The following is an 11,520-nucleotide window of genomic DNA, read 5'->3' on the forward strand; positions in this document are numbered from 1 at the left end:
TTTATAGGCCTACACTCATCATTTAAGCCTAAAATCAAAGTGTTAATACCATTATGGCCCGCTTTTGTCGTGATGACTGGCTTCCAAAATGTAGGCCTATTTTAAATTATAAATCTGGTCCCGCTTAGAGGTGTGTTTTTACCCGCTGGAGGTCTCTCCTCGGGTTCGTGGATGCGGTAGGCCTACCTTTTCAACGACTATGATGGGTGGGTTTACAGCGAAGACCAACTTTTGGGCGATTTTGGCAAAAGTGCCCAATAAAAAAGCGCCAAATTAGGCCAAATGTGGGTGACTTTGATCCTCATGGTACAAATGTTTTGAAGAGACCCGCCCGAGGTGTTTTTATAAAAAAAAAGGTCGGGTCTGCTAAAAAACCTCCCGGCATCAAGCATTGGTAGGCATACCAAAATGCCTTGAGACCCCCCAACCCAGCGCCGGGACATACATGAAATGATATTATCCACGAGTCCACATAAAAATATAACATTTTGATAGGCCTACTAGACCTATATTTCTGTAAACCTTTCTTGTAGTTGTAGGCTACCGCGTATGTCTACCGTGATGACAGTAGCGTAGCTGCCGCGGGGGGGGGGGGGGCAATTGCAAAAATTGCCTATTTTGGCCCCCGCCCCCTAGTGCAAGGAAAAAAAGAGGGAAAGAGGGGGGGAAGAGGAAAAAAGAGAGGGTGAGAGGAGGGCAGAGAGATGGGGAATCCAAGCGATATGCAATACAGCTCAATAGGCCTACCATATACGATTATTATCAATAAGCCTGGCAAAAATTGTCTATTTGGGCCCCCGCCCCCAGCGGGAAATTTGGTGGATTTGGGCCCCGCCCCATAGGGCCTACAGTCTTGCCCCTCCTGGAAAAAATCCCAGCTACGCCACTGCGTGATGATGTTGCAAAGTTGCGGAAGTTCATTCATAAATTTTCCATTTCCACTCGACAACAACCCGGGACAACAACAGGCCAGCACGCAGCCCAGCAGTAGCTAAATCCCGAGCTAATCAGAGACATGTGCGCTTTCTTTTCAACAGAAAATATGTGACCATGTGACTGACACGATGTACCGCACGCTTCAAATAATTATGCTCTCAGGCCGAAAAAAGTATGATAATGGCAAATATTTATAATGAACACTCCCTTATTTAGCCACACCTCAGTTCCTTTCTCGGGTTGCCTGGTATATCAGCAAAATCCTACACCTATCGCCTTCCCTTGGTAAAATCCCTGATAAAAACTCGTGATATTGAAACTGAATTTCAGCGCCAGAACTTCCGCCATTCTAGCATCATGGAGGGATATGCAGTGCCGCCGCTTAGGGGGGGGGGGGACAGAATTTCCCCCAATATTTTTTCTTTCCCACCCAGTTTTTAGGCAAAATCCCCACAATTATGTAATTTTCCACTTTTTTATGCAATTTAGTGCAATGATTTCCAAGTGCCCCCATTCACTCCCCCCATGCCCCGAAAAAAATTCTGGTTCCGCCACTCACGGGTATGGCCATAGCTAGGGGGCTTTCCCACCCACCCCAGTTGCCCTTGGTTATGCTGGACGATGAGAAATTTAGAGCTTGTTCAATTCCACCAATTTTAGAAATTTTAAAGGTATATACAGTGTACCCGGTATATAGCCTATTAAAACGGATCACAGTCAAATAAAATATCGTAGGCCTAATAATTTTACCAATGGCATTTATTGAGCTGCTCCTATGGTTTAATATTGATATTATAATTGAGCTCCTTGTCAAGCTCCTGAGTACAGGGACTAACTGAGCTCCCGCTATTTTCAGAAATGAAGGCCTGGCCTTAAATGAATAATTAAGACAGTGAGGCAGCCTTTTGTTTCATTTTACAGAACTTTTTTTTAATCCCCCAAAATTAGTGGTTTTTTTTAATGGGGAGTAGGCTTTTAAAACGAAATTCAAATTTGGCAATATTTTCCATTGCTTAACGAATTGATCTGCGTGAAAATTCCTAAACATGTGGCCAGAGCGGGATGAGTGGTATAAAATCTTAACTTGTGAGAAAGGACGAGGCCTATGGGGTTGTATGAGGTTGTGGATCACGAAATGCCCCTTTAATGTGTGCTAGGTAAAGTCATTCTTCCTCCCTTCGACATGCCAAAATTTATTCCTCCCCGCCCCGGCTTGCCAAAAAATTATTCTCGAAATCGAAAGGCTGTGCAATCAGTACCGGTAGGCCCTATTACCCTACTAATTATAAGCCAAAATTTCCAAACGACTCGCTAAAATCGCTTGCCTCCCGTCTCGGCCAGCCAAAATCACTTGTCCGCACCCCTGGACTGCCAAATTTTGTGGCCCCTCCCCTTGGCCTGCCGAAAATGCCCCACCCCTTTGCATAGGCCTAGGCCTATATGCCAATTTTTTTGGGATCCCCAATTTTCATACCCATACCTTAAATGGATTTCTAAATATCTACCTGTTGCAAGCGCAGCAAGCATGAAAATGTGCACATTTTTTTTTCAGCCCTAACTACCCCCCCAACATTTTCCCTCCCATGCACCAGGTTCATTGGCGCTTAGATTTTAAGCTAGAAAATACCTAAATATTTTAAAATCCAAACTCGCAACACCACTTTATCGGGCAAATAGAGCCCGTCAGATACGTAAACAGCGTGTTTAAAAAAAAATGAGAGTGTCACTTTTGTCCAAAAATTTCGAATTTTGGCCTTGAGCAGCGACAATCAGAGGTAAGAAAAACACATTATGACGCAGCTTGAAATATAGAATCACTATATCAATTTTGAAGTTTGTACTTCAAAGCACAAGCCGAAACGAGGTGAAATGGTTCTAAAAAAAAATTGATTTCGCTGTATCTTTTTATCGCTAAACTAGACAATTTGACAGCAGCGAGTCGGAAAAATAGCAAATATCTCAATTTTCTGCTATCGAAATAAAAATTTAAATAGCACCTGCATATAGAAGAGGGTTTATAGAGATAATGTAGGTCAGAATTTTGTCTATGAAATCGTGTACGGAATTGTTATTACTGGTTACAAAACGACATACAAGTGGAGGCCATTTTACTTCAAATTCGCAAACATGTAAGCTTACTAAAACAAATCGAGACAAGCAATATCAAGAATGAATATGCACATTCTTTTATTGACTTGTTTGTAATGTCGCCGTAGTTCCCAACAAAATCGCCACTTCCACTGAGAAATTATGGCCGTGTTCCCAAAAATCTTGATGCTCCGGATATTGAAAAAAAATTGAAATGTTTGAAAAGTACATTTCTTTTTGAGCCAAGTGGAAAATTCAAGCATAATAATAACCCTTACACTTTCAGCTTTTAGACGTAGTTTATGCTTTTCTCTCTCGATATTTATTTCCAGAAATAGATAATTTTAAAGGGGGCTACATGCAGTCTCATTCTGGATCGATCATTGCAAAGTTTAGTATAACCTTAAGGATGGCAAATCCAGTCCTTGATTAGTTCTGGCGATTTCTTATTGATCTGGATGGCCTCCCGCACTAAACGGGGATACTCTCTATCAACTTTGTCTAAAACCGATGTGGATTCCCAGTCAATGTTGTGGTGAGATTGTGTCTTATGTTCTGCAACAGCAGAGGGTTTGCAGTTGGGGACAGTTGACTTGTGCTCCTTCAGGCTATCCCCAAGAGTTGTCTACCTGTCTGGCCAATGTATGAACTTTGTACACTCACTGCAGGTTTTAGACAAGGATGATATAGAGTACCCCCGTATAGCACGGGAGCATCAAGAAAAAATTGCCATAATTAAATAATGCTAGAATTAAATCGCAATCAAGGACTGGAGTTGACATCCTTATACAACTCCCACATTTGACCAAAAGTTTCCAATGGTCAACAACATGGCAAGTCCAACACCACATAGAACTTCTTATGATTAAGATGTGTGTCACACATAAAAAATTCATGGTTAGTTGAATTTGTTGTGCTGAAAGTCAGTTTAAACCTGTGGAAAATGATCAAACATTATGTAATAAGTGTCTCTTTTCCCTTAATTAGATGGTAAAAGAGCAGGATCAACTCTACAGGGATGGACAGACGGCGGTAAAACTGGTTTAAAAGCACCACCTGCATCAAGAGAATTAGGGTACGTACTACTCCTGATTCCAGAAAAATACAGCACTTGTTTTTTGGAATTATAAAAAGTATTATCATGTTTTGCCAAATGAAACATACCTAAATCGTAATCCTTTAGTTGTAACTGGCAAATAGTGTATACCGTATTTCGTCAAATAAACGCCCCCGGGGGCGTTACATTTTCCCAAGGGGGGGCGTTTATTAGAGGTCATTTTAGCACAACAATTCCCGTTAAAATCATTAGGTAAGCTTAAAAGTCACGCTAAAATGACGAACTATGAACTTTTGACACTGACTTTTGGTTCACTTCTGGGTTGCCGATGCAGATTTTCGCCATTTATTGCTGCTATTATCAACCATGTGAGCAACTTGGTAAGCTTACTACACAAGATAGCATGGAAATATCGGAATTTTTTAAACATCTTGGTTAAAAAAAGTGGTGGGGCGTTTATTTGAGGGGGGGGGGCAACTATTTGACTGAAATACGGTACTTTGTATTATATATTTTGCCATATGCATATGTATACATACAGAGATGTATAACTCTTCTGGATTTTTCAGGAAATTGGATCTGAAGGCATAAATTACTAATATTATGAAGAATTCCAGATTTTTGTGTAAATTTATTTTATTTATTTTTTAACATTTCTGGAATTGGATGATATTCTAGCATTTGGACAAGTGCAGCTGTGTTACATCTCTGTACATAATGTTGTAAGCTTGTTGTCACATTATTATTCCAATCTTGGGAAATGAATGACAGAAGTGAACATTGTGATGTCCCATATTCAACATAATTAGCACACACACAATTTTGTGGCACTTTTATTACAGTTTTGATAGGTATTTTTTATTTCACTCAAAAGGGGGCAGTTATATGGATATATGTTGAAAAAAGTCTGTAGGACACTTATTTGGGGATTGGTGGTAATTAGGTCAAATAAAGTACCTGAAATTGGTTCACAAATGTAGAGATGTCTTTGATTCAGTAAATCTGTCACATCATTTCAGACCAATTCGACGGAAAGGAAAACGTTCTCAAACTTTGCCAGAATGGGGAGCAAATCTACCAAAAGATGTAAGTAAATTGCTTAAAATCTGATAGAACATTATTTCCTTCTAAATACTGTTCCTTGATCCTTACTCCAATTTTTCACCCTGATGTAGCAGTGATGTCAACCAGGTAGGCAGCTATTTTACACCCTGGTTTTGAACGTGCATCTATGTGGTGTCTTTGAGCATTAAAGCATTTTGCACTCTGCCTACATCATTATATAATAATATAATTACATTTCAAACCAGAAAAGACCTGGATATAAATTCTTATCTTGTGGATTTGCCTTATCTTTTTCAGTTCTTTGATCGCATGAAGCTTTTTGAGGAAGAGAAAACATCAAATCGACAGGAACTAGAAAAGAAAACAAGAGAAGAAATAGAGGAGAAACTGTTGAAGCAGTTAGCTAGTCACTATAGACTACGTGTGGAGAAGGGTGATAATAAAGCCATTGAAAAAGGTGAGATATATTCTGCCCCACAAGTAAAAATGCAGTATCTGCAAGTAGATAAGCCCCCCCCCCAAAAAAAATACCCCTACCCGACTGACCTAATTTTTGAGTTAGCATTTTGTTTTAAATTTATTTATTAAAAAGTTTATCAAGAATAGTAACTATTACTTGGCTAAAATGTCAAAAGCTGATCAAATATTCAGCCTAGGGTAGAAAATACAGCCAAAACTGTGTTTTCCTCTCTTTTACAGTTTAAAACACATTTTGGCTTCTAATTGAATACATGAATTCAAAACCCACCCAAGTCCATGGGAAGTGATTTTGAGAAAAAAAACCTGTGTATCATTTTAATTCCTTCAGTTAGATTAACCTGGTCAATACGGTAAGTTTTACGTGCAAATGAGTGGGTTAAACTGTATTAGGTATGACGATTAGCATTTCAGGGACTTCATGGTTTTTTTAATCATATACAAAGACAATTTTGGAATGAGATTACCACTACTAAGATAATACAAAATAAAGCACACAGGTATGCATAATGTTGATAAGCCTACTGCCATGTAATATAAACCACACACTTTCCTTGATTAAACCCATTTTGTTTCAAAAGTCACTCTCCACACAATGAATGTGTTACAAGTGGACTTTTATACATACTGGATTTCAATCAATGTGTTACAAGACTCAAATCCTGGACTTGAGTAGTTCTTTCAAACATACTATTTTTCACATGCTCAATAGACACAGAGGATGAATTTGAGTTGTTCTTTCATACATATGATAGGCCTATGTATAGCAACAATTTCCCATGCTTAACTCAATTTGGCCAAAGTATGGACATGGGTGGGTTTTGTATTCATATATTCAATTGTATGTTTAAAATGGTTGAGTTGGTGTATGAAGAAACGCAAGCAGCCGACACTATCCAAACTTTTCATGTAAGGTGTTACTCCACAAACAATAAGGAATTTCTACAAATACTGTAAACACAGTCGATAACAATGGCTGCACATAATATGGATATTGTGAAATCGGTGATTGTATGTTTGAAAATACAGACACTGTTTGGCGTTTTCAACATTTATGGAACAATTTGGTTGACAAAAATGTGGAGCATTTAATAGACGGGCTGTAATAACAGAGTACAGTATAAGGTGATGTGTGTAACAAATTTACTAGATTTAGGGATTATTGTTTGTGGCACACACCACCTGTATGGTATAAAGTAAATTTCATATCTGGACACCGACTTTGACAGTGTGTTAATTATTAGTTGATTGTTAAGACTTTCTTGTGTTGTTGTTTTGTAGATGTGTGCTTACCAGCTGTGTTTATGCCCAGTAAGGCAGGAGCACTGTATAATCCAAGGGCTCACCAGTATTTCCACCCAACAGGTAATAATATGTGTGTGATGGTGGGGGATATGTATGTGTGGGGAAAGGGCATGTTGGGATGCGTGTGGTGGGGGGGGGCATGTTTGTGGGTGCGTGTGTTTGCAATATCAAAATGGTTTGCTGCAGTTGTACCTGAAAGTAGATTTTTAAATACTCACTTATACAAGTGCATGGTCTTGCTAAATGGAGGAATGTGCATCTTGATTGAAGTATTCAGGCTAATAAAGTATTTTGGGTAGCTAATTACAAAGCTATACAGGTTTATTCAACCAACTTAACATTTATATTCATTCTTTTCTCTCCACTCGTCTCCAAATCTTAGGTGCAATTGGTCAACTTCGTCTCACACAGCCTCCATCGATGTTTCAACTGCCACCATTGCCACCTAATAATGTATCCTTTTTGAACTTCCATACATTATGTTGTTAGTTCAACTCAACTTTCTCTGTTTTGGGTGTTTTTTTGTTTTTTTTATGGGGTGCATTTTATCATGAAAATAGACAGCAACAACAACAGTGTGACTCTCCTTGGAAATATAAGTGGAGGAAAACTATTTTGTTTTCTTTTGCCTATGATTGGCTAAGGTAAGGAGCACACCTTGGTCTGGGGCGGATATTTTAAAAATGAATTTAGAAGAGCAGCAACAACATCACTTGCATTACATTCCAGATGTTAAATCTACATCATATGCAAAATTTGAGGAAATTTGCACGAGTCCGTTTTATTTTAGAGGCATTTGTATATAACTGGTCTTTACATGTAGCCCTATGGAGAGAGTGCCCGTTGAGGGCGCTATAACCCCCATTTTAGGAACAAAAATGTGATTTAAGACAAATGGACTCGTGCGAATTTTCTAAAATTTTCAGAGTATGTAGTATGAACATGTAGAAATATAATCAAGTAGTTGCCCTACCTGCTCTTCTCCTAAAAAATAAAAAGTCCTATACCTCAATGATAATGAAACTTAGGTGCAGTTTACAGTACAGGATTTGGAGTAGGATTATAGGAAAGAACGTTGATGTCATATTACTGAATTATGACACGATTAGCAATCCATAGGGGAATCCCGGAATAACAATTGACCAATCAGTGTGTTGCATCTTTGGTGATTGGTTAGTAGTTATTGCGGGATTCCAGTATGGATTGCTAATCGTGCCATAATTCAGTAATGTGACATATCACTGCATGACAAGAACTTACTTTTTGTAGTTCCAATTCCCATGTGTAATGCTATTGGAAATCTTCGATATTAGATTGTCACTTTAAATGGGGACCAACATAACGCAATGCAACTGCAGCTATGTTCTGGGATTCCAAAGTTAAAATGGAATTTTGCCATTTTTTTTCACAGATTCTAATAATTTGGTATAGACCTATATATGTTTGTAGGATAGTGGAATCTTGATTTAATAAGTATTTCTTTAGCAAAATAATAACAAAATGTAAAGATATAGATTATGTTAAGGGATTGGGTATGAACGTTTGGACAGTATTTATTGTGGGACATTAGAGCACATCAGACATATCGAATTGCATTCTGAATACGAAGAATGTCCTTCTGATATCAAATAATTTTGATTTTTGAAATTAGCAATGTAATACACATTTTATGGCAAATGATTAAAATTGATATTTTGATATTTAACAGTATTGAACTTTATAAATCTGATGATTTATACTTAAAGTGTATGTAGGTGGGATGAAAAGCCAATGATCAATTGAAAATTTTGACCTTTCGTATTGAAGATATGGATTTTTCCCCCAAAACACACAAAAAATCTTCAATATGAAAGGTGAAAATTTTCAATTGATCGTCGGCTTTTCCTCCCAGCTGCATACACTTTAAGAATATATCATTAGATTTATAACATTTACTTCGAGGACTGTTATATATCAAAAATGTGAAAAATATCAAATTTTAATAATTTGTCATAAAATTTGTATTATATCATGAATTTCAAAAAATGAGAATTATTTTATATCAGAAAGTCATTCTTCTTATTCAGAATCCAATTCGATATGTCTGATGTGCTCTCATGTCCCACAAAAAATACTTTCCAAACGCTCATTCCAGATCCCTTAATTTAAAATTATTTTCAGGCTTTCCATTTACCTTAACAATATAACTGCTGCTCCATGCTTCCTTAACACCATTATTCACAGCGTATGGCAGTCATCAATTTATTCGACATCAAAAGAAATTTTGAGGAAGCGATGGGGATCGCCGCACCAGAAAGTGAACTAGATGGACGACAATGGGAATCTGCACCAAATACGCCCTCGCAGTTCTATTCTCAACCTGCGACACCGCTAACGCCCCATACACCAGCCAATCTGGATGAAGGCATAGATGATGTTAATGACAGACAATCAATTGCATGACACTTGTCACGAGTTTGGATTACTTGTATGGGACAATTGGGAGATTTTCTGTACAATTTTTTGGGAGATTTTCTGGACAATTTTTTTCTTAAATTTTAACCACATGAGTACTACTGGCCAATTTATCAACTTCTAAGGCTAAGCAAAAAAAAATGTTATGTCTCAAATCCATTGGCAATTTCAGTTTTGTTTTGTTTTTCAAGATTTTTTAAAACTTAATTTTGAATTAATTTTGTCATTTGCCAGTGTTCAGAAGTATGCAGCATACAATGTAAAATTGCAGATCATTTACACAATTGTTTAATACTTATAATCAAATCAAATAGTAAATTTTCTTCAAAATATTTCTCAGAATCTCATGATTTTAGGGCAATTTTTTTAAAAATCAAATAAAAAATGAATTTGCTGTTTCAGCTGATATGGAAACGCTAAGAAAAATGAATGCGTACGGGTGCTTTGAAACATAACTTTTTTTGTTTAGCCTAAGAACTATTTTGATTGGTTTAATTTAGAGAGAGTTATTTTGTATTGAATCATTTAGAGATCCGGTAAGAATAGTCAGTAGAGCAAAGGGAATTAAGCCTAAAATTGCTTAAGAGATTTAAAAGCTCTCTGTTTTAAAGTAAGTTAAAGGCCAGTTAGCAGTGGCATAGCCAGAAGGGGGGAGGGGCAGTTTCCCCACCAATATTTTATTCTATCGGTTCATTTTGAGTGGTCTGACTTTGACATTATTTCACCAAAAAGGACAAGTCCAAAAGTTTACACCTAAAAGTCATAATTATTAGTGCCGTCGTTGACATGCCTTATGTCGACCTAATGTCGACATCGGCACGTATCCCGACATGTCGACATCAAAAAAAAAATATTCTGAAAAAAAAAAAAAAGTATTTCTCTGGTTTCCAACCTTGAATAACAAGTCATTTTGGGCCTATAACTTGCTTTTCTGGCCAAAAATATTTTTTTCTGATTTTTTTTTTTTTTTTTAGAATTTTTTTTATGTCAACACACTGTCGATGTCGGTATACGAATTTTATCGACATGTCGACATTAAAAAACGGTGGCAACGACAGCACTAATAATTATATAATAGTCACGCTGAATATCCCTGGGGTGGACCCAGATACCTCAGTTGGCTAACATAATGTAGGTACACATATTAAAGTAGGCGGATACTGTTTATATCATTTTGCTTTTGCTCAGGGGGCACAGGTAGGGGACTAAGTACCTCATAACATATATACTGTAGATAGGGAAAGACAAACTTTCTGTCCACCACAACATGCTTTGATCTGTCCAAGATAATGCTTTAAAATGCTCCGTCCAAATGAATGCTTTGAAATACTCCGTCCTGATGAATGCTTGAAAATATTCCGTCCAGTTTGTTTATCTAGTTATCTTGTGAGGGCTGTAGCTTGATTCAGGATTCAGTCAAGTGAAGTAAATAAGTAGGCCTAAATAACAAGGAAAAGAAGGCAAGGAAAGAAAGTAATCCTGTGAAATTCCCTATTGCCTCAATGTCTTACCATATTTCAAATGCAGCCGTGATTAGAAATATCTTGAAATGCATGCAACATGAAAGCTTGAAAGAAAGTATTTATTGTTTTGAATAATTATAATAATGTTCGTGTAAACTACACTTTCTATACTTTTGTATATATTTATAAATTATGCAAATAAATGAATTTTAGTCATTTTCTTCTTATAAAATGTACCAAGATGATGCAATATATAAAATATATAATAGAATGAATGTTGAATGCTGTGTCTTTCTTTAAGTCTGTATCATTGAATTTCATATTTAGGAGCAATTTTAACACATTTGGGTTTTTTGTTGTTGAGAAAACCAGAAAAAAAAATTTTCAAGCAAAAAATTAACTTTTATTTTCTTATACATTTTCATGCAACTTACAAGCAATGTGAAATCAACAAATCCTGTGAAAATCAATGTATAAGTTTCCTAAAACTTGTAATTTTCATATCTAACCTCAGGGCTGTCAACTCTCACGCATTGGCCATGAGTCTCGCGCATTGGGTCACTTTCTCAGAGTCTCACGCCAAGGTAGTATTATCTCACTCCTAGATAGTAAATCTCACACAAAATGCTGGAAAATGAGTAAAATCTCACGCATCGTTAAAATGATTTGTTGTCC

General features: G+C 37.0%; 1 protein-coding gene across 1 annotated transcript in view; it reads left to right on the forward strand.

Annotated features, from left to right (window-relative positions):
- The window catches only part of LOC140139281 (uncharacterized), a 46,288-nt gene extending 35,954 nt beyond the window's left edge, over positions 1 to 10,334 (forward strand). Inside the window, exons 17-22 of the mRNA XM_072161061.1 lie at positions 4,012 to 4,099; positions 5,101 to 5,167; positions 5,444 to 5,603; positions 6,905 to 6,988; positions 7,311 to 7,381; positions 9,152 to 10,334. Of these exons, the coding sequence (XP_072017162.1) occupies positions 4,012 to 4,099; positions 5,101 to 5,167; positions 5,444 to 5,603; positions 6,905 to 6,988; positions 7,311 to 7,381; positions 9,152 to 9,370 (689 nt within the window). The 3' untranslated portion in view covers positions 9,371 to 10,334. The remainder of the gene's footprint in view (positions 1 to 4,011; positions 4,100 to 5,100; positions 5,168 to 5,443; positions 5,604 to 6,904; positions 6,989 to 7,310; positions 7,382 to 9,151) is intronic.
- The last annotated feature ends 1,186 nt before the right edge of the window (positions 10,335 to 11,520 follow it).

This window comes from Amphiura filiformis, chromosome 18 (assembly GCF_039555335.1).
Source record: "Amphiura filiformis chromosome 18, Afil_fr2py, whole genome shotgun sequence".
Classification (NCBI taxonomy): domain Eukaryota; kingdom Metazoa; phylum Echinodermata; class Ophiuroidea; order Amphilepidida; family Amphiuridae; genus Amphiura; species Amphiura filiformis.